Raw genomic sequence first — 23,963 nt, 5'->3', positions numbered from 1 at the left:
TTAGAGCAGTGACTTTCACGTTATTGCTATTGACAAGATTAAGTGTGCTATTATTCAAAGGTCGACGTGACGCCCTCGACTCACAATTCAAATGAAGCACAGACACACGTGTCTACAAAGAAAACTTCCACCTACCACCATTGTTCCACGAGGCAAAGTAACTACAAATGTTTTACAATAGAAAACAATGGATAATAGTAATATTATTAATAATAATAATAATATATATACTAATTCAAATATAATAAATAACCAAAGTAATATAAATAATTTCAAGATAATTAATATCATTATGAACATCATAATAATGAATAATAATTCAAAATACTATATGGATATAATACTATACAATAACATAATTACTGTTACCATGGAGCAACAATCGTAACAATATTCATTATTATAATTATACAGCTATGCTTATATATTATGTACTATGAGTATTAGTATTGATAACATTATTGTTATTATTCCATTGTTGTTAAATTGATTATTAAATATATATATATATATATATATATATATATATATATATATATATATATATATATATATATATATATATATATATATATAATGCAACATGGTAATAATGTTTTTGCTGCAGCCGCAGATCACATCTGTGTCAATTAAGTTACATCTGGAGACAATTTTGCCAAATCTGTGAAGAAGAAAAAAACCACACATTTGCCTTGTAGGTCTTATTTATTGATGGCGATGTGATGAAATAAAAACATGAAATCAAGACAACTCTTGTGAACATAACTGATTGATCCATTGCAAAAAAAAAATATTGGGAGATTTTTTTGGCCTATTTTAGGGATGGGCGGAAGGACTACTCTATCATGCATATGTCCTCTCACTATTTGCATACAGCCTCGGTCTTGCTTTAAAGATGCAGAGCTGTCGAGAGTAACCACTTGATGGCATTGATCCCAACGTACGCTTCAGAGAAATACGCGACCGGAGGCAAAGTAACGTTCTCTGGTTTCTTTGTTCACTTCCAAAAAGAGAATGGACTATTTCTTGCCATCCATTTGAAAGGACCGTACGCAAGCAAGCCATCCCTTTTAAGGCACAGTAAGGTGATATTCAGTGACTTTACTTGCACTTGGAATCAGCATTCGAAGAAAATGTAAGTATAATATGTTTTTAAATGATAGCCTACCGACCGTGTAATGCTGTGCGTTGTCCTTGTGTAGAAGCAGACTATTTTATATGATTATTATTGTTCTTCTTGTTTATTATAAGGTAATAGAAATTCTTATGAAGAATATATTCGTGTGTTCTTCACCTTTGCAATTGTGTAATAAGGACAACGGTGATGCCTTATTGAGACAAATAAATACGATACATTGCCACCCTATAACTATAATAGCACGTTTCACCATTATTTTCTTCTGTGGTTACGTTCATTTATTAATGCGTAATAGGCATATTTTATATTGAAGTGTATTAGCCCTCATATAGGAAGAATCGACTCTCATGAGGTTTTTGATGACAGCCTAGACAGTTGTCATCACACGTCATAGTAGACCACTAAAGTGACTAAAAACGATCTAACAACTGAAATAAAACAGTTTTAGGGATTAGTCGACTTTCTAACTGTGTTTTGAAATAGATTTCACAGGCTACTCCGTGCAAAGATTTCAGTGCGTCTGACTGGGACTGTCTCGAACGAGTTCCAACTGCAGGGTATAGTGACGTTACATTTTAGTCATTTAGTAGACGCTCTTAGCCAGAGCGAGTTACAATTAGGGTAAAGTGCCTTGCACAGGGGCACATCGATAGATTTTTTTACCTAGTCGGCTCGGGGACTCGAACCATGCCGTTTTGGCCCAACGCTTTTAATCGCGAGGCTACCTGCTACCCTAGAGAAGAAATACCTTGACTTTATCACCGTGTAGAATTGGCATAGTTTGTTCTTACTCAATCTTTCAACATAAGGACTAGGCATTCACAAATGACAATTGGTTACCAGAAATTACAGAGATCAAATGATAATGGGTTAACAGAAGTTACAGAGATACAATTAAATGATAATGGATTAGCAGAAGTTACAGAGATCAAATGATAATGGGTTAACAGAAGTTACAGAGATACAATTAAATGATAATGGATTAGCAGAAGTTACAGAGATCAAATGATAATGGGTTAACAGAAGTTACAGAGATACAATTAAATGATAATGGATTAGCAGAAGTTACAGAGATCAAATGATAATGGGTTAGCAGAAGTTACAGAGATCAAATGATAATGGGTTAGCAGAAGTTACAGAGATCAAATGATAATGGGTTAACAGAAGTTACAGAGATACAATTAAATGATAATGGGTTAGCAGAAGTTACAGAGATCAAATGATAATGAGTTAGCAGAAGTTACAGAGATCAAATGATAATGGGTTAACAGAAGTTACAGAGATACAATTAAATTATAATGGGTTAGCAGAAGTTAGATAGATCAAATGATAATGGGTTAGCAGAAGTTACAGAGATACAATTAAATGATAGCCTATTTACAAACACAATGACACACAGAGTAGACCTATCAGAGTATGACAAAAAAAACTATCCAACAACACAATTGTATACTTTTTATCCATCATATAATTATTTAAACAAAGCATCATAAGAAGTCAAACTGAAGTTACATGCTGTCTTGAAGAGAACATCTTGGCTCAGAACAGAAAGAGACAACATTAGTGTAACTGTATCAAAATATCCATGACAACAGTAACAATCCCAGGCAAAACATTAAAGTCCCCCCCCCCTCCCCCCTTGATGGCGGAGATACAAATGTAAACTTTAAAGTTAAAGGGACAGGTCACCCAAATGACAAAATGACATGTTGGAAACTACGGGGGGGGGGGTAAAATAAATTGAACACCCTTTCCCTCATAGAAGTAACTCAAGATAATGTTTACGACCATAAATAACACCACCCTGTGTTTATAACTGTGGATATCGACTTTGCCACTTCAGATTCCAGTCGATTCCACGCATGGCTACAGGCCAGTAGGTTGAGGGTTCGCCAACCACCACGGAAGAGCTCACTCTCCCCGCCTGTCTTATTACACTACGAACAGAGTCAGCTGCAGACAGTGATCAGCTTGAGAAAAATCTGATTTTGTAATTACAGTGCATTCAGAAAGTATTCAGACCCCTTGACTTTTTCCACTTTTTGTTACTTTACAGCCTTATTCTAAAATGGATTAAATCAAAACATTTCCTCATCAATCTACACACCCCATAATGACACAGCAAAAACAATTGTTTCTGTAGGGATGTTTTTCAGCGGCAGGGACTGGGAGACTAGTCAGGTTCGAGTGAAAGATGAATGGAGCAAAGTACAGTGAGATCCTTGATGAAAACCTGCTCCAGAGCGCTCAGGACCTCAGACTGGGGTGAAGGTTCACCTTCCAACAGGACAATAACCCTAAGCACATAGCCAAGGCAAAGCAGGAGTGGCTTTGGGACAAGTCTCTGAATGTTCTTGAGTGGCCCAGCCAGAACCTGGACTTGAACCCGATCGAACATCTCTGGAGACACCTGAAAATAGCTGTGCAGCGACTCTCCCCATCCAAGCGTCGCTTGGGAGGATCTGCAGAGAAGAATGGGAGGAACTCCCCAAATACAGGTGTGTCAAGCTTGTAGCGTCATACCCAAGAAGACTCGCGGCTGTAATCGCTGCCAAAGATGCTTCAACAAAGTACTGAGTAAAGGGTCTGAATTAGGGATGCACAATATATTGGTGAGCATATCGGAATCGACCGATGTCTTGTTTAACTCTGATGTGCAAAACCGGTGTCAAAGCTGACTTGCATACCCATATAACATAGGTACATGACGTAATGACGGCACATAAAATGTTGCGCTATATGTGCAGCACAGCATTCCTAAACTAGCCGACAACGTCTGCTGTGTGGATCGAGCAGTCATTTGAAAGAGTGTGGATAGAGCAGTCAACAAGTCGAGCAGTCATTTGAAAGAGTGTGGATTGAGCAGTCAACAAGTCGAGCAGTCATTTGAAAGAGTAACAAAATTTCAGCGAGACAACTCAAAGGCGAAATCCATTAAAACCTCTTGGCGCACCGATCCCTGAATTGCAGAGCGCCAAATTAAAATTAAAATTACAAAAAATATTTAATTTTCATGAAATCACAAGTGCAATATACCAAAACACAGCTTAGCTTGTTGTTAATCCACCTGGTGTGTCAGATTTAAAAAAAAGCTTTACAGCGAAAGCAAACCAAGCGTTTATGTTTGGACAGCTCTCTCAGCAGACAAAACATTGCAAACAGCTAGCAGCAAAGTAGATTGTTTTTCTGACTTTCGTGACCAATCAAATTAATCGCTTACCTTTGATGATCTTCGGATGTTTGCACTCACGAGACTCCCAGTTACACAATAAATGTTTGTTTTGTTCAATAAAGATTATTTTTATATCCCAAAACCTCCATTTGGTTGGCACGTTTTGTTGAGTAATCCACAGGCTCGTACAGGTCACGATGGGCAGAATAAAATTCCAAATAGTATCCGTAAAGTTTGTGGAAATATGTCAAATGTTTTTTATAATAAATCCTCAGGTTGTTTTCACAATAAATAATAACTAATATTTCAACCTGGTGGTAGCCTTTTCAATAGGAGAGAGAGAGAAAAGGTCTGCTCCAAACTGCTCGCGCATGCAAAACTCTGGGGACACACAGCTATCCACTGACACGATGTGATCATTCTCGCTCATTTTTCGGAATAAAAGCCTGAAACTATGTCTAAAGACTGTTCACACCTTGTGGAAGTTATAGGAAAAGGAATCTGGTTGATATCCATTTAAATGGAGGACAGACTTGCAATGGAACAGAGAGGTTTCAAAATAACACTATTTCCCTGGTTGGGTTTTCCTCAGGTTTTCGCCTGCAATATCAGTTCTGTTATACTCACAGATAATATTTTGACAGTTTTGGAAACTTTTGAATTTTTTCTATCCTAATCCGCCAATTATATGGATATTCTAGCTTCTTTGGCCTGAGAAATAGGCAGTTTCATTTGGGTACGTTTTTCATCCAAACATCAAAATACTGCCCCCTCGTCTCAAGAGGTTATTAAAGCCAATATAATGTAATTCATTGCCCTTGACAATCAACCATTTTCTGTCGTGGGTGATGTGGGCTTTTGCCGACTGGTCGAGCACTGTAAGGGAAATCTGCCCTATGTTTATACAAAGAGACCACAGGAAACTTATTTGATCAGAGGTTAGTTTGTTTATTAAGTATTGCAATACACTTTATTACACAACTACACAGTGATTTTCAAGTAACACACCCTGTACAAAAGATGGTGTTTTCCTTTTTTATCCCCTACTTGGGATCATCCCGCCCAGGGTGATGTCCCTTAACTTTAATACCATATAAGCTCATAATTAATAGTTGCTAATACAAAGCTGTCTCTGCTAGGCGGAGTTCAGCGTATTGTTATTTGCAGTTAGTTTCCCAATCCTTCTTCCTCCTATTGCTACAGTGGTACCTCCTTTCAAAAGTTGCGAGCTTGCACAGCGGGACTTAGAGGTACCCAGCATCACTGCTTCATTACTCCAGACCACCACAAGAGGGTGTTAGAGGTACCCAGCATCAATGCTTCATTAATCCAGACCATCCCCAGGGGGAGTTAGATGTACCCAGCATCGCGGCTCCAGACCACCACAAGGGGGAGTTAGAGCACTCATTATACATTTGGGTCCCAAGGTTTTTATATGACCAATCATACCGAGTGGTTCCAATGACGAATTTTGACGCGGGGCCACCGTTGCCTGGTGACTTTCTTCAGCAAAGATGGCTGACAAAACATTATGGGGGATGCAGATGTAAATTCTTATAAAGTCATAACGAGTCAAGCAAAAAGAAATTACACTTGAGAGGAATATGTTAGTTAATGTCGAGACAAACGTTTATGCATATTTTTTTGTTGTCATAAAGTTAATTTACGAAAATTGCTATTTAGCAAGTTTATCTGACTAGCTAACATTAGCCAGCTAGCTAGTGTTAGGAGAATGAATTTGTAATTTGTGTTGTTTAATGTTTTAACGACTCCTGAGAAAACCAGCAAACCAGGCTGTCGTCTTGTGAAACAGTGGATGTAACGAATCTAGCTAGCTAAAGCATTTACTGCAAATTCAATGTACAATTGTGTATGCTGAAGTAACATAGCTAGCTCACTATTTACTTGCTTATTGTCTAGTGGAGGATAAAAATAACTGTGTGCTTATGGATGTGTAGCTAGCTACAGTATGTAGCCGATCTGTGTGCCTATGGATGTGTAGCTAGCTACAGTATGTAGCCGATCTGTGTGTCTATGGATGTGTAGCTAGCTACAGTATGTAGCCGATCTGTGTGCCTATGGATGTGTAGCTAGCTACAGTATGTAGCCGATCTGTGTGCCTATGGATGTGTAACTAGCTACACAGTATGTAGCCGATCTGTGTATAGACGCTAACACGTTAGGTTCTGAATTAATATTCATACCAATCTATGAACCTCAGCTATCAAAGTCTGAATGGCATTAATGATGCTTATGGACAGAGTAGAATATAATAACTTTTTTGTGCCAAGAATGCAAGTCCTATATACACATGTACTGTAGTTATTACCACGCATGAGATTCCCACATTGTAGCCTGTAAATTGAATATATTCACTGATCGTGTAACTCTTCCTTGGCAAATAAAAGTGTGGTTCTTCATAGGTGTCCGCTTTGACTTCCTTTGTGTCAGAGGGTAAGGGGAACAACTACTTCAAGGTCTCAGAGCGAGTGACGTCACCAATTAAAGTGCTTTTAGCTTGCACCCCGCTAACTAGCAAGCCATTTCACACCGGTGACACCCGGTGTGCTTAAAAAAGATCTATATATACACATTGCAAGATTTTTGTCGAAATAGACAGACATGCCTACAGACATGCCTACATTTCCCCCATAGGAAACAATGGGAAGACCGCAGAGTTCCAATATTATTTTTGCTGTTTACATTCTAACTATAAACAACGTGAGCAGGTCCCATTGCCAATAATAGCGAAGCAGGCATTGTGACGTTGAACAATAAGCTGGGAACAGAACGTTCGTAAGGCAAGTTGGTGCCACTGTGCTCAATAGAACTAATAGGAGCTCGTAGGGTGAAAAATGCCCTAAAATAAGGCCTGTTTTTTCTTCAAAACGACAGCAAGCAGCTGGGAAATATGGTCATATTATGAAACTGGACTCCACGGTGGATGCAATGAACTATTTTTTTTTTATCAGAAAAGAACGTTGTTAAAAATGTAATGTTTCCAGCCTACTATCTACACAGAATAATTACTTTACGAGCGCTCAACACCCATTGAATATGGCCAAATATGGCTGGTGTCAGTAAACTTCAGGAAAAAAACGTAATTCAATTGTTTCCAGCAGCACATTTACAGTCACCAACGCTCTGGTTAACACGAAAACCAGCTCTGCTAGGGCGAATAAAATGGTCAGAGTGGTCTCATTTGTGTCTGGGAGTAGCTAGCCAACGTTAGCTTGGATGCTTGATTGCCGTTGTAAGGCCAGAACGCTCAAATCAACCCTACTCTTCGGCCCGAATGCCCAGTGTGCGCTCCGAGAGCGAAACGGTCTGAATTTACAAAACGGACAAGTTTTTCTCTGAATGGAAACATCATAATATTAATCAAATTAATTGAGCCAAATTATACTAAGCCCATATACTATGTTATTACATTTTAAAAATAAATTAAATTCTCTGGTAATGCCAATACGGAATACAATGAAATGCTTCTCAAAGATCCCCTCTTGTGGTCGAACTAGTAATAGAAGAAATGGCTGAGAATTAAATGACATGTCACAGAAGGCTGCAGCAGCACGCAGGGTGTGCCGTAGTATGACGCAACTTTTAAAGGAGGAACCACTGTATCATGTGCTAGCTGAAGTCAATCTGGAACATAAGTATCAACAGGAATTGAAAGTATAGTTCCAACACACAGACATCGGGTTTTTGTAGAGAATGCAGAATGACAGGCTTTCGTGATCAAAGTTAGTCAATCATTTGAAATGGTAGATGACTTTCATGCCCTCTTCATCTGACTAACAGTCCCTTTCCCTCTGTCTCTCTTCAGGATGACCAGTAGGGATAAATGGAGGGTTTACAAGCGGGTATGTGTCGTGTTCTTTCTGGCTGCGGTGACGTTGACGGTGGTCCAGAGAGGGGCTCCCTTCCAAATCGAGAGGCAGGGTCGCATGGAGGCCCCCTCCGAGGGAGGGGAGAACAGGGCCCAGCAGCAGAATACGGGCCTCTACCCAGGGACCAACACCTTCTGGAAGGCTAGCAAGGGCAAACAAGCCGAGTTTACAGCCACCGCCACTGGCACCACAGAGGAGTCCAGCATCACCCAGGAGCGAGCTGGCTCCCGGACCTGGGACGTGTCCAGTGCCAACTGCAGTGCCAACCTCAACTTCACCAACCAGGACTGGTTCAGGGGCTTGGAGGAGAACTTTAAGCAGTTCCTTCTGTACCGCCACTGCCGCTTCTTCCCCATGCTCATCAACCATCCGGAGAAGTGCGCCGGGGAGACCTACCTGCTCATGGTCATCAAGTCCATCGCTACGCAGCACGACCGCCGCGAGGTGATCCGCAAGACGTGGGGCAAGGAGCAGGTTGTTGACGGCAAGAAGGTGAAGACGGTGTTCTTGCTGGGGACGTCGTCCAACGAGGCTGAGAAGGCCAACCATCAGAAGCTCCTGGAGTACGAGGACTACATCTACAGAGATATACTCCAATGGGACTTCCAGGACAGCTTCTTCAACCTGACCCTCAAGGAGACCCACTTCCTTAAGTGGTTCTCCACCTACTGTGCCGACGTGCGCTACGTCTTCAAGGGCGACGACGACGTCTTCGTCAGTGTGGAGAACATCTTCGAGTACCTGGAGGCCAGCGCCCAGGTCAAGAACCTCTTCGTTGGTGACGTGCTCTTCAAGGCCAAGCCCATTCGCAGGAAGGAGAACAAGTACTACATCCCACAACCACTTTACAACAAGACCCACTACCCTCCATACGCCGGAGGCGGTGGGTTCCTCATGGACGCACCACTGGCCAGGAGGCTCTACTGGGCCTCAGACTCTCTGGAGCTGTACCCCATCGACGATGTGTTCCTGGGCATGTGTCTGGAGGTGCTGCAGGTCACACCCATCAAGCACAATGCTTTTAAGACATTTGGTCTGGTCAAGAACAAGGACAGCAAGCTCAACCATGAACCTTGTTTCTTTAAGAGCATGATTGTGGTTCACAAGCTGCTACCATCAGAGCTCATACACATGTGGAACCTGGTGAACAGTAATCTCATCTGTTCGCAGAAAGTGGAGATCTTATAGCCTGGTGGGAACTCTTAACTAGGCGAGGGGAGAAGAGTTGGGATGTGTGAGCGGGCCGGGAGGCAGATGTTTTGACATCCAATTCAAGTTCTCCTTTGTTCATAGTAGGACCCAGACAATATTTGATTTATTACATTTCAGCAGAAATTCTTATTCAGAGCAATTAGGGTTAAATGCCTTGCTCACATCGGCAGATTTTTCACCTAGTCGGCTTGGGGAGTCAAACCAACAACATTTTGGTTACTGACCCAACGCTCTTTACCGCTAGGCTACTTGCCTCTACTGCATCACAGTGGAAGTAAATTATCTGGTGATGTTTTTTATGTTCTGGTGGCGTTTTTAAATGACTCTCAATGTCAGCAGGCACATTCAGAGATGCCAAACCAAAGGGGTTTGAGGTGCTGGCAGATAGTGTTGCAAAGAGGACAGCGAACTGCACCACGTTGTCATGCATCCCTTTGACTGTGTACTGAAAGTCAAACACCTTGTTCATTTGGACCAGGCTTCACCTACACTGTAGTAACATGGACCTTATAAAATAGCAAGAAACAAAGTGTCTCTACCTCACTAATGTAGTTGAAATTTATTTTCTCGTTTAGGTAGTCATTTGAATATAATTTTGGTCAAGACAAAATGTCTTGTAAGCATGTTTAACCACGTCAATAGTCAAATAAATAATAATGTAATTTGTTTTTCTTTACATCAAACCCTGCAGTCCAACGTAGAGAGAGAGAGAGACCCTTTGTTATGGGTCACTGCACTTCAATAAGATTGTTCAGTTTTCATAAAGAATTTGGACTGTATACTGTATGTGTCAATGGATTTGAATGTGCTGATATACTTGATATGAATTGAGTTGAGGGTTTATGAGATGCTCAAGAGTGACGTAGCTGTCTAAGGCACTGTGTCTCAGTGCTAGAGTTGTCACTGCAGACCATGGTTCGATCACGGGCTGTATTGCAACCGGCTGTGATCGGGAGTCCCATAGGATGGCGCGCAATTGGCCCAGTGTCATCCTGGTTAGGGGAGGTTTTGGCTGGGGTAGGCTGTCATTTAAATTTGTTCTTATCTGACTTTCCTAGTTAAATAAAGGTAAAATTACATTGAAACTGTGAAACAAATAAACTACTGCTGATACATATATCACAATATGTTAATTTAATATCCCCACAGACAAAGGGGGAAAGAGAGGTTGTTTGATATGTAATTAATTGCAGGGAAGGTATTGGAATTAATGGAAATGTGCAAAGATTATAGTTCCTCATGTTTAGAGGGCAGTGAATATGTGTGGATGATGTATATAAATGTTTTAAAAAAAATCTAAATATATATATAGGTTTACAAATCACGTTTGTAAATAAATTTCAAAAAAATCATATGTGGGTCTTATTTTATTTACTTATATTGTACCAGTTCAACTAATTGACAACAAACTGTGACCAACGATCCAAACAAGTTCAGAGGACAAAGGCTCACATGGTAATTGATCTTAACGTTGATAGTATGACCAAAATGTTCATTGTTCATTTTATTTCAATGTTCACTTGTTATAGGTCAACGGGATTATTTTAACCTCAAAATGTTATCCTTTTATCCTCAACATTGTTGATGTTTTAATATCAAAACATATCTTTATACATTCAAGGCTGATGTATGTCTTCAACCATTGTAAATACATTACTTAATTTATGCCTTAAGGTAACATGTATTATAGTATAATTTGTATTAGTGTTTCACTTCAAATGTCACATTTTTTTGTCACAAATGATATGCACATGACAGAACCAGAAACACATTTAACAGAACATTAACAGAGTTTTTAAATCAGTGGTTTTTACTGGTTTCAGAGGCAGTTTATAGAGTCCTGATTGGTGTTCCCATGATTTTATGCTCTCCTGCTGAATATCATATAACAGCGATACTAGCAACTATTATATTTATCATAGTGATGGAGCATTAAAACAGAGTACGTGCAGATGGCACTAATTTACTAAGTGGGGAGGTGTGCCATAGGTGATGAATGTGTAGGGCACATCTGAATTTCTACAGATGTTGTGGCACAGCAAAAAGATCAGCATACCTCAAATCTCGAGGTTGAAAGTTCAAATCACCAGGTGGGGTCATATTGAAATGTCAGTACTGAGTGATCATGTCAACTGTAATCATGTTGGTCATTTGATTAAAGATTTTATCTGAACAGCGTACCACTTACCGTAAAACCCCTATGCCATTTTAATTACCTTACTTATAGTTATTTGGGACACCTGGAACCATCACGTCCCAAGAACCTTCAGGGGACCTTCATGGGACCATGACAACAACATCCCAAGAACGTCATAAAAACATCCCCCGGGAACTATAAGAAGGTCCCTCAGAGAACGCTCCCTTGAGACGATCATGCGACACCCTAACAGGACTAGTAAAATGAAGGTTCTGAGAACGTCCTAAAAAGGGTCCTGGAAATTGACAGGGAACTAGACAAAAGGCCACCAGAGAACCTTCCCTTGGGACTTGTGCGGTCGAGCCAGCTGTTGGATTTTAACAGTGAAGAGGCTGACAACGAGGATTGTTTTTCTTGCCCAAAGTGAGGCTTTTATTACCAATGTGAAGAATTAGTGGCAAATGTACAATATGTACAAAACAAAAATAACAAACAGACAATCTGATTCTAAATAAGTAGAGCTGTCAAAGGCCACCTGGGGCGGCAGATAGCCTAGTGGTTAGAGGAGGCAGGTAGCCTAGTGGTTAGAGGAGGCAGGTAGCCTAGTGGTTAGAGGAGGCAGGTAGCCTAGTGGTTAGAGGAGGCAGGTAGCCTAGTGGTTAGAGGAGGCAGGTAGCCTAGTGGTTAGAGGAGGCAGGTAGCCTAGTGGTTAGAGGAGGCAGGTAGCCTAGTGGTTAGAGGAGGCAGGTAGCCTAGTGGTTAGAGGGGGCAGGTAACCTAGTGGTTAGAGGAGGCAGGTAGCCTAGTGGTTAGAGGAGGCAGGTAGCCTAGTGGTTAGAGGAGGCAGGTAGCCTAGTGGTTAGAGGAGGCAGGTAGCCTAGTGGTTAGAGGAGGCAGGTAGCCTAGTGGTTAGAGGAGGCAGGTAGCCTAGTGGTTAGAGGAGGCAGGTAGCCTAGTGGTTAGAGGAGGCAGGTAGCCTAGTGGTTAGAGGAGGCAGGTAGCCTAGTGGTTAGAGGGGGCAGGTAGCCTAGTGGTTAGAGGGGGCAGGTAGCCTAGTGGTTAGAGGAGGCAGGTAGCCTAGTGGTTAGAGGAGGCAGGTAGCCTAGTGGTTAGAGGAGGCAGGTAGCCTAGTGGTTAGAGGAGGCAGGTAGCCTAGTGGTTAGAGGAGGCAGGTAGCCTAGTGGTTAGAGGAGGCAGGTAGCCTAGTGGTTAGAGGAGGCAGGTAGCCTAGTGGTTAGAGGAGGCAGGTAGCCTAGTGGTTAGAGGGGGCAGGTAGCCTAGTGGTTAGAGGAGGCAGGTAGCCTAGTGGTTAGAGGAGGCAGGTAGCCTAGTGGTTAGAGGAGGCAGGTAGCCTAGTGGTTAGAGGAGGCAGGTAGCCTAGTGGTTAGAGGAGGCAGGTAGCCTAGTGGTTAGAGGAGGCAGGTAGCCTAGTGGTTAGAGGAGGCAGGTAGCCTAGTGGTTAGAGGAGGCAGGTAGCCTAGTGGTTAGAGGAGGCAGGTAGCCCAGTGGTTAGAGCGTTGGACTAGTAACCGGAAGGTTGCAAGATCAAATCCTCGAGCTGACAAAGTACATTCAGCCCCTGAGCAAGGCAGTGAACCCACTGTTCCTAGGCTGTCATTGAAAATAAGAATTTGTTCTCTACTAGCTTGACTAGCTAAATAAAGGTTCAATAAAAAGGAGAAACCCATGCTTCAAATATGCTTGATCAGTAAATACATGTTTATAAAAGAAAAAACCACTGCCTTCAGAAAGTATTCATACCCTTCAACTTATTCCACACTGTGTTACAGCCTGATTTCCAAACTGATTACATTTCTCACCCATCTACACACAATACCCCATAATAACAAAGTAAAAACATGTTTTTAGACATTTTTGTAAATGTATTATAAATGAAATGCAGAAATATATAATTTACAAAAGTATTCACACCCCTGGATCAATACTTTGTAGAAAGCACCAGGGGGGGAATTACTGCTTTGAGACATCTTGGGTATGTTTGTATTATTTTATTTAACTAGACATGTCAGTTGAGAACAAATTCTTATTTACAATGACGGCCTAGGAACTGCCTTGTTCAGGGGAAGATTTTTTTTACCTTGTCAGCTCGGGGATACAATCTTAGCAACCTCTTAATTACTGGCCCCAGACTCAAACCACTTAGCTACCTGTACAAGCTTTGGCTATATGGATTTGGGGATTTCTCTCATTCTTCTTTGCCGATTTTCACATAGTTAGATGGGGAGTGGAGGTGAACGGCAATCTTTTAGTCTTTCCACAGGTTTTCAATGGGATTCAAGTATGGGCTTTGACTAGGCCACTCGATGACTTTCACATTCTTGTTCTGAAGCCATTCCAGTGTTGCTTTCACTGTATGCTTGGGTTCATTGTTCAGACCACAGAATATTTTGCCTTTATGCTCTCAGTGTTTTTCACATTCCTTTTTGCAAACTCCATGCTGTCATGTGCCTTTTTCTCAGGTGTGGTTTCTGTCTGGCTACACTCCCATGAAGCCCAGATTGGTGAAGTTTTGATGAGCCTGTTTCCTTCTTCTGGCAGGTTCTCCCATCTCAGCGAAAGAACTCTGTAGTTCTGTCAGAGTGGTCATTGGGCTCTTTGTCACTTCCCTGACCAAGGTCCTTCTTTCCCGGGTTGCTTAGTTTAGTCGGACGGTCAGTTCCATATTTTTTCAACTTCCAAATGATGGAGACCACTGTGCTCATGGAAACGTTCAGTACTCTATAACTTATTTTATACCCTTCCCCAGATATACAGTTGAAGTCGTAAGTTTACATACACTTAGGTTGGAATCATTAAAACTCATTTTTCAACCACTCCACAAATGTATTGTTAAACTATAGTTTTGGCAAATCGGTTAGGACATCTACTTTGTGCATGACACAAGTAATTTTTCCAACAATTGTTTACAGACAGATTATTTCACTAAAACACAATTCCAATAGGTCAGAAGTTTACATACACTGAGATGACTGTGCCATTAAACAGCTTGGAAAATTCCAGGAAATGATGGCATAGCTTTAGAAGCTTCTGATAGGCTAATTGACGTAATTTGAGTCAATTGGAGGTGGACCTGTGGATGTATTTCAAGGCCTACATTCAAACTCAGTGCTTCTTTGCTTGACATCATGGAAGATCAAAAGAAAACAGCAAAGACCTCAGAAAAAAATTGTAGACCTCCACAAGTCTGGTTCATCCTTGGGAGCAATTTCCAAACACCTGAAAGTAGCACGTTCATCTGTACAAACAATAGTACGCAAGTATAAACACCATGGGACCACGCAGCCATCATACCGCTCAGGACGCGTTCTGTCTGCTAGAGATTAATATACTTGGTGCGAAAAGTGCAAATCAATCCCAGAACAACAGCAAAGGACCTTGTGAAGATGCTGGAGGAAACAGGTACAAAAGTGTCTATATCCACAGTAAAACGAGTCCTATATCGACATAACCTGAAAGGCCACCCAGCAAGGAAGAAGCCACTGCTCCAAAACTGCCATAAAAAGGCCAGACTACGGTTTGCAACTGCACATGGGGACAAAGATTGTACATTTTGGAGAAATGTCCTCTGGTCTGATGACAGAAAAATAGAACTGTTTGGCCATAATGACCATCGTTATGTTTGGAGGAAAAAGGGGGAGGCTCGCAAACCGAAGAACACCATCCCAACTGTGAAGCACGGGGGGGCAGCATCATGTTGTGCGGGTGCTTTGCTGCAGGAGTGCCTGGTGCACTTCACAAATTAGAAGGCATCATGAGGGAAGAAAATTATGTGGATATATTGAAGCAACATCTCAAGACATCAGTCAGGAAGTTAAAGCTTGGTTGCAAATGAGTCTTCCAAATGGACAATGACATCAAGCATACTTCCAAAGTTGTGGCAAAATGGCTTAAGGACAACAAAGTCAAGGTATTTTAGTGACCATCACAAAGCCCTGACCTCAATTTGTTGACAGAACTGAAAAAGCGTGTGCGAGCAAGGAGGCCTACAAACCTGACTCAGTTAAACCAGCTCTGTCAGGAGGAATGGGCCAAAATTCACCCAACTTATTGTGGGAAGTTTGTGGAAGGCTACCCGAAATGTTTGACCCAGTGTTTGTAAACTTCTGACCCACTGGGAATGTGATGAAATAAATAAAATCTGAAATAAATCATTCTCTCTACTATTATTCAGACATTTCACATTCTTAAAATAAAGTGGTGATCCTAACTGACCTAAAACAGGGAATGTTTACTTGGATTAAATGTCAGGAATTGTGAAAAACTGAGTTTAAATGTATCTGGCTAAGGTGTATGTAAACTTCCAACTTCAATTGTACGCACGCACCACTTTTCACAATTGGATCTCAGAGATCTACAGGCAGTTCCTTGGATTTCATGTTATAGTTTCTGTTCTGACAAGCACTCATTAAAAACCTACTATTATTTTGACCCCATCTGCTCCTGCACCGGCCTGGGTTGCCGTGACACCCCCACTCAACACACCCTGTAACTCTTCTGAAGTCAAATCTCGTACCACCATGTACTTCTCTGCAGCTACCACCACAACATCTATTTTCTGTGATTTATGTTCCTTTTCTGCGCTACTGTTGATAACCGTTGCTATGAACGCTAAGAAGCCAACCTTACTGAAGCATATATCACTCGTTGGCCTAGCACAGTATGCGCTGGCACAGATCTACTACTCACAGGGATCCTCTCAGAATCCCACGGCCTTAAACGTATCCTCATCTCCTATCTTCATTGCCTCAGCATACGACACCTTCTGCACTACTCTGTCCCTGGCCACCTCAACTTACTTCTCTCTCACCGGACACTTCCGATCTCCAGAAACATAGGCACCCCTATAGTTGACACACACAACTTTATCCACCAAAAACGACACAATCCTCTATCTCATGCCCTCCTGCACACTTGCCATATCTTGGAATCTCCTTCCTACAAGCTGCTGCTACATGACCATAAACGTTGCACCTGAAACAGTGTATTCAGCACAAGAGCTCTAAAAGGATAACTAATATATCCTAACATGACATTGTTGGGTTAAGACCGACTCAAAACTCAAAAAGAACGGACAGTGACTCCTCTGTTTCGCCACGCTCACCACCGGGTCTGCATTGCACCAAATGGTGGGCATTACAAACACCAGGAATTTTCAACTTCAATTGATCCATCTCCACACGTAACGCTACCCCAGAAATCACTACATTCAATGGTGCTCTGTTCCTAAGAGCAAAGCAAGAAACAGATCTTGACCCAAGCTGGTCTGAAGACACACGCAAATATCACAAGTCCACTACAGGTTACCTTCACTGATTCAACTGCATCCAAACTCCTTTCTCACCCACTTGAAACCACGCCTGGCCAAAAGGCCACTTTCTCCAACAATTTCCCTCCTACTGGACCAGATTAATTTTATCATGTCCATTGTTGCCAGGCTCGAGTTCCGAGCTATTCACCACACATTTGACCTCACTTAACTTGCCCTCATTCACTTCCATTTCACCTCCAGAACTCAATCTGGTGCATGGCTCACTCTGTTTGCACTTGACACCGATCATCTTCAACACCGAATCTCCATTTGTTTTGTCATCATCTTCATCCAATTTCAAAACCCAACCTCTGCTCTCCTCATTCTCTTCCACCTCTTCCTCTTTTCCTCCTCAGAAATCTACCTTTTCTGTGTCACTGTCCCAATATTCCTCTTCTCCTGGTGCGGCCCGGGGGCATCCCGACATAACTCCATCTCCTAATCGTCCTGCTCACCTCGGAAACGTGTCTTCGCCGGGTAGCGACATTTTGAGAGCAGTGCTTCCTCAGGACCTTCTTGGCTGCTTCTTTTTTTTTTGCCACATGATTCTTCCTCACAAACATCCCAACAACCACTCGGTCGCTGTCTCTGACATGCACTGTGAACTGTAGGACCTTACATAGATGTGTATGTGTTATTTCTAAATCATGTCCAAACAATTTAATTGGCCACAGGTGGACTGCAATCAAGTTGTAGTGACATCTCAAGGATGATAAAGGAAATTGGATACCAGTGTGCCATCACAGCAGCAAGATTTGTGACCTTTTGCCACAAGATATGCTGTCTCACGTTGAGAGAGAGACAGAGAAAGAGAGAGAGAGAGAGACCGAGAAAGAGAGAGAGACAGAGAAAGAGAGAGAGAGAAAGAGAGAGAGAGACAGAGAGAGAGAAAGAGAGAGAGTGAAAGAGACAGAGAAAGAGAGACAGAGAGAGAGAGAGACAAAGAGAGAGAGAGAGAGAGAGAGAAAGAGAGAGTACATCACACTCAAGTCATCCACCACCAATTCATGTCAGCCGCAAGTAGAGAGGAACTTCATGCTAGGAGTGGCAGTTCACTCAAGTGTGGCCCAAGTGTGATGCAATGTGGCAAAGGCAACAGAGATATTTAGTGGACCTTGAAGTATACAGGCATAGGGATGACCATTTTGGTATACACAGGCCACCCTACAATCCTGTAGTAATTTAGGAGCCGGTTGTTCGTTGTCAGACCTATTGATGTCAGCCCGGTCAGTAGGAAGGTTGTGACGGCTGAGGTCTTCACACCAGCCCTCTACTGACTTCAAAGGGAAGGTCGGGAGCCATCTTGGGTAATGTAGCTCTTTGGGAAAGGAAAGAAGAAAACACTCATCCCGACTCCCTGGTTCCTTCTTCGGTCTGCAGACTGTCTGTACATTCACTCCTGGTACTGTGTATTATATTTCCATACTGCAATCACACCAGAAAAAGAGAGAAAAGCTCATTTGCACAATTGATTTTATTAGTTTTAATTCGGATCCCCATTAGCTGTTGACGAAGCAACAGCTATTCTTCCTGGTGTCCATAAAAATAAAAGCATAAAACACGACAATTAACAAAACACTGGTACACTGATAGACATAAACAGTAACACACATTTAAAATTCAACAATATACAAACACAACTAAATAATAATGTGTGTGTAGATTGTGTGTGTTACGAGTCTGATAGAGTGTGTCTGTGTTTGTGTGTATCATTTTCCAGTCCATATTGTGCTGTGATCAATTCATTAATTTTGTTATTTGCTTGAGTAATTGGAGATGGAAGTGAGTTCAATGCGATCATGACTGTGTATAATACTGTGCGTTGCGGTGAATTCATTTTGGACCTAAGAACTGTGACGAGACCCCTGGTGACATGTCTTGTGGGGTATGTATGAATGTCTGAAGAGATCCCTGGTGACATGTCTTGTGGGGTATGTATGAATGTCTGAAGAGACCCCTGGTGACATGTCTTGTGAGGTATGTATGAATGTCTGAAGAGACCCCTGGTGACATGTCTTGTGAGGTATGTATGAATGTCTGAAGAGACCCCTGGTGACATGTCTTGTGGGGTATGTATGAATGTCTGAAGAGACCCCTGGTGACATGTCTTGTGGGGTATGTATGAATGTCTGAAGAGATCCCTGGTGACATGTCTTGTGGGGTATGTATGAATGTCTGAAGAGACCCCTGGTGACATGTCTTGTGGGGTATGTATGAATGTCTGAAGAGATCCCTGGTGACATGTCTTGTGGGGTATGTATGAATGTCTGAAGAGACCCCTGGTGACATGTCTTGTGGGGTATGTATGAATGTCTGAAGAGACCCCTGGTGACATGTCTTGTGGGGTATGTATGAATGTCTGAAGAGACCCCTGGTGACATGTCTTGTGGGGTATGTATGAATGTCTGAAGAGACCCCTGGTGACAGGTCTTGTGGGGTATGTATGAATGTCTGAAGAGACCCCTGGTGACAGGTCTTGTGAGGTATGTATGAATGTCTGAAGAGACCCCTGGTGACAGGTCTTGTGGGGTATGTATGAATGTCTGAAGAGACCCCTGGTGACATGTCTTGTGGGGTATGTATGAATGTCTGAAGAGATCCCTGGTGACATGTCTTGTGGGGTATGTATGAATGTCTGAAGAGACCCCTGGTGACATGTCTTGTGGGGTATGTATGAATGTCTGAAGAGATCCCTGGTGACATGTCTTGTGGGGTATGTATGAATGTCTGAAGAGACCCCTGGTGACATGTCTTGTGGGGTATGTATGAATGTCTGAAGAGACCCCTGGTGACATGTCTTGTGGGGTATGTATGAATGTCTGAAGAGACCCCTGGTGACATGTCTTGTGGGGTATGTATGAATGTCTGAAGAGACCCCTGGTGACATGTCTTGTGGGGTATGTATGAATGTCTGAAGAGACCCCTGGTGACATGTCTTGTGGGGTATGTATGAATGTCTGAAGAGACCCCTGGTGACAGGTCTTGTGAGGTATGTATGAATGTCTGAAGAGACCCCTGATGACATGTCTTGTGGGGTATGTATGAATGTCTGAAGAGACCCCTGGTGACAGGTCTTGTGAGGTATGTATGAATGTCTGAAGAGACCCCTGGTGACATGTCTTGTGGGTTATGTATGAATGTCATCAGACCAGAGGACATTTCTCCAAAAAGTACAATCTTTGTCCCCATGTGCAGTTGCAAACGGTAGTCTGGCATGTTGATGTAGGACTCGTTCTACTGTGGATATAGATGCTTTTGTACCTGTTTCCTCCAGCATCTTCACAAGGTCTTTTGCTGTTGTACTGGGATTGATTTGTACTTTTCGCATCAATGTACATTCATCTCTAGGAGACAGAACGCGTTTCCTTCCTGAGAGGTATGACGGCTGCGTGGTCCCAACGTGGGCCCTTCAGGTGTTTGGAAATTGCTCCCGAGGATGAACCAGACTTGTGGAAGTCAAAAAAAAGGTATTGGCTGATATCTTTAGATTTTCCCATGATGTCAAGCAAGGAAGCACTAAGTTTGAAAGTAGGCCTTGAAATACGCAACTACAGAGTGCAAACAGGTACAAGGAAAGAGTTTCATAATTAAAAAAAAAAATGTAAGTATTGACTTTGGGAGAATTGATGTAGTTGGAGCAGAATTCCACAAAGCCGGGTCTCTACTAAAATCATTTATTGGAGTTCATATGACATTTCCTTCACCATGGAGTGGAGTTTAGTCAGCTATTCGACTCTAAACTTGGAGACGGTTCAATGGGGCATTGTTCACGGAGAAGATACTGACACTCACTTTGACTTGTTTGTTTGAAGGCTGGTCTGAATGGGTCCTTTTAAATGGGGTCACACTGCTCTATTTCTGATTTACAATGCGTGTTTGTCAAGGAACATGGTGTTCAATAGCACAGTCACATAAGGAAGTGCATCCAAGGTCCCCAGTCCTACGTGATGCAGACAGACACTGTTCTCAGTTTCTTCCGACAGAGAAAAATGCAATATTCAGCCCAAAACTTCTTGACACACACACACACGCACACATCCAATAGCCAATGGAGTGCACTAAATCCAACATGATTGACGGACATCTTGTCACTCTACGATCAATATAGTGCCTAAAATTCCAATATACTGTACCCACGACGATCAATATAGTGCCTAAAATTCCAATATACCCACAACGATCAATATAGTGCCTAAAATTCCAATATACTGTACCCACTACGATCAATATAGTGCCTAAAATTCCAATATACCCACTACGATCAATATAGTGCCTAAAATTCCAATATACTGTACCCACGACGATCAATATAGTGCCTTCATTCCAATATACTGTACCCACTACGATCAATATAGTGCCTAAAATTCCAATATACCCACGACGATCAATATAGTGCCTAAAATTCCAATATACCCACGACGATCAATATAGTGCCTAAAATTCCAATATACTGTACCCACGACGATCAATATAGTGCCTAAAATTCCAATATACCCACTACGATCAATATAGTGCCTTCATTCCATTATACCCACTACGATCAATATAGTGCCCTCATTCCAATATACCCACTACGATCAATATAGTGCCTTCATTCCATTATACCCACTACGATCAATATAGTGCTTTCATTCCAATATACCCACTACGAACAAAATGTCTTAAGGACAACAAAGTCAAGGTATTGGAGTGGCCATCACAAAGCCCTGACCTCAATCCTATAGAAAATGTGTGGGCAGCACTGAAAAACCATGTGCGAGCAAGGAGGCCTACAAACCTGACTCAGTTACACCAGCTCTGGCAGGAGGAATTGGCCAAAATTCACCCAACTTATTTTGGGAAGCTTGTGGAAGGCTACCCGAAACGTTCGCCCCAAGTTAAACAATTTAAAGGAAATGCTACCAAATACTAATTGAGTGCATGTAAACTTTTGACCCACTGGGAATATGATGAAAGAAATAAAAGCTGAAATAAATAATTCTCTCTACTATTATTCTGACATTTCACATTCTTAAAATAAAGTGGTGATCCTAACTGACCTAAGACAGGGAATTTGTACTAGGATTAAATGACACGAATTGTGAAAACCTGAGTTTAAATGTATTTGGCTAAGGTGTATGTAAACTTCTGACTTCAACTGTAGACACCACTTTTCCGTTTTTTATTTTTTATAATTTTAAAGTATTTTTTTTTCATTTCACTTCACCAATTTGTACTATTTTGTTTATGTCCATTACATGAAATCCAAATAAAAATGTATTTAAATTACAGGTTATAATGCAACAAAATAGGAAAAACACCCAAGGGGGTGAATAGTTTTGCAAGGCACTGTACATGAGCAATTAGAGTTAAGTGCCTTGCTCAAGGGCACATCAACAGATTCTTCACCATATTCAGCTCAGGATTCAAACCAGCAACCTCACGGTTACTGGCCCAGCAAGCTTAACCGAGGCTACCTGGCACCCCAATACATAGTTAAGATAGAGCGGCTCTCATTTCTTCTTCCCCGACGCAGCGTCGGCTGCAGCTGCTGCCTCTCTCTGCTCTCAACCTCTCCTCCAGGAAAGTCTTGTCCACCTCTGCCTATAAATTGTTGACGATCTCAATGTTCCACGAGCGAGCCGAGCTGATGATGCTCTTGGTGACCATATTTAGGGAAGCATTCTGCATCGCGAAGGCTTGTCCTGGGCCTTGACCTGAGCGATCTCATACACAGCCTTCACAGACACCATCCCAGCTGTCTCACTGCCTGCTTTACTGGCCCCTTTCTGGATGCCAGCCACCTGCTTGAGGAAGTAAGACACTTCCTGTCAGGCTTAAGATGGATCTTGATGAGCAGAGGGATTCCTTCCTTGAGCTCCATTGGCCTTCTCTCACAGGACAGGGCCGACAGGGGGTCCAGAGGCCACCTGCCCGGATCTCACTATGGTCCGTATCACCCCCCATTGTCCACCTTCTTGGCAGCCGTGAAGAATCTTGGACATCCTGGTCTCCCTTAAAGCTCTCTATCTGTCCGTTATTCAATTTAAGCGTTTCATAATTTACATTTCGAATCGATGTAGTCAGAGCTGAATGCCACAAAGCTTGGTCTCTGCTCCATTCCTTTGGTGGAGTTAATTAGAAACTTCCTTCGCCGTGGAGTTTAGTCACCTAAGAGTCCCGCTGATTGCAGAGAAATAACATTGAGGTATAAATCTCTGAGCGAGAGACAACGGCAAAAAAAGAGGTGTCATCCTAGAAGGCTGACATAATGCCAGGGACAGAGGCACGACCCCTGTCAATGTCTGACAAGGCAAGCGAGCAACAAATCCCTGGATCCCTAAATGGGGGTATTCAGTGGGCTGTCTGCGGCCCGTCATCGGTACCTCCTGCCCGAGAACCTCTGGGAACAAAGCACCCTGTTCAGGTGCTGGGTCACTGGGATGACAGCACGGTGATGTCCGCTGTCCTAATGTCATCAGTCAGCCTACCTACCTGACCAACCTCAGACCTTGAAACTGTTACCGAACAGAACTGAGCACAAAGTATGACCGTATGAGACTGCCATGTTGATAACGAAATATGTTTCCTCTTTGAAACGTGTCAGCAAAGCATTGACTCCACGGCCCATATTCATAAAACAAGAAGAAGTGCTGATCTAGGATCAGTTTTGCCTTTCAGATTATTAATGAATTGATAGAGGGACTTGATCCTAGATCAGCACTCATAACAGGCCCAGAATGTGATATGCTTTAAGGAATAGGAAAGTCATTATATCAATCAGTATTAGAATACAAATGTTTTATTGTTATAAAAACGGATCAAGTCTATGCCGAGGCTGCTGTCTGCTATTTTGTTATCCTTTATTTGATAAGCAGACCTTTCATTTGTATGAATGGAGACGCTGGTTTGAAATCCAGCCCCCCCCCCTCCCCTCCCCTATCAATTATCCCAGTTCCTCAACCAAAAGGTGTGTCAGCCCAGGAAGTGACCTTAACTGCAGTCAATACACAAAACTTCAAAAACACAGAAAAAAAATGTGCCCATGGCACAAATGTTGGTGAGCCAATCCTAGTTGGTGTAATTTAATAAATGTGACCTGACTG

General features: G+C 42.2%; 1 protein-coding gene and 1 pseudogene across 2 annotated transcripts; one reads left to right on the top strand and one right to left on the bottom strand.

The window, feature by feature from the left end:
* Positions 1-875: 875 nt before the first annotated feature.
* On the top strand, positions 876-10,764 carry b3gnt7 (UDP-GlcNAc:betaGal beta-1,3-N-acetylglucosaminyltransferase 7). 2 transcript variants are annotated; one of them, XM_064952611.1, is made up of 3 exons: positions 1,053-1,135; positions 3,282-3,636; positions 8,137-10,764. In XM_064952611.1, the coding sequence occupies exon 3, from the start codon at positions 8,138-8,140 to the stop codon at positions 9,386-9,388; it is 1,251 nt and encodes a 416-aa protein (XP_064808683.1). In that variant the 5' UTR covers positions 1,053-1,135; positions 3,282-3,636; position 8,137; the 3' UTR covers positions 9,389-10,764. The 2 variants fall into 2 exon arrangements, with proteins under 2 accessions (XP_064808682.1, XP_064808683.1); XM_064952610.1 differs by lacking the exon at positions 3,282-3,636 and having other exon boundaries at positions 876-1,135.
* An 11,342-nt stretch (positions 10,765-22,106) lies between these two features.
* LOC135525078 (large ribosomal subunit protein uL11m-like) lies at positions 22,107-22,862 on the bottom strand (annotated as a pseudogene).
* Positions 22,863-23,963: the final 1,101 nt, after the last annotated feature.

This window comes from Oncorhynchus masou, chromosome 31, assembly GCF_036934945.1.
Source record: "Oncorhynchus masou masou isolate Uvic2021 chromosome 31, UVic_Omas_1.1, whole genome shotgun sequence".
Classification (NCBI taxonomy): Eukaryota; Metazoa; Chordata; class Actinopteri; order Salmoniformes; family Salmonidae; genus Oncorhynchus; species Oncorhynchus masou.
Note: the sequence above shows the minus strand (reverse complement) of the source record. Positions and strands in the feature narration are given on the sequence as shown.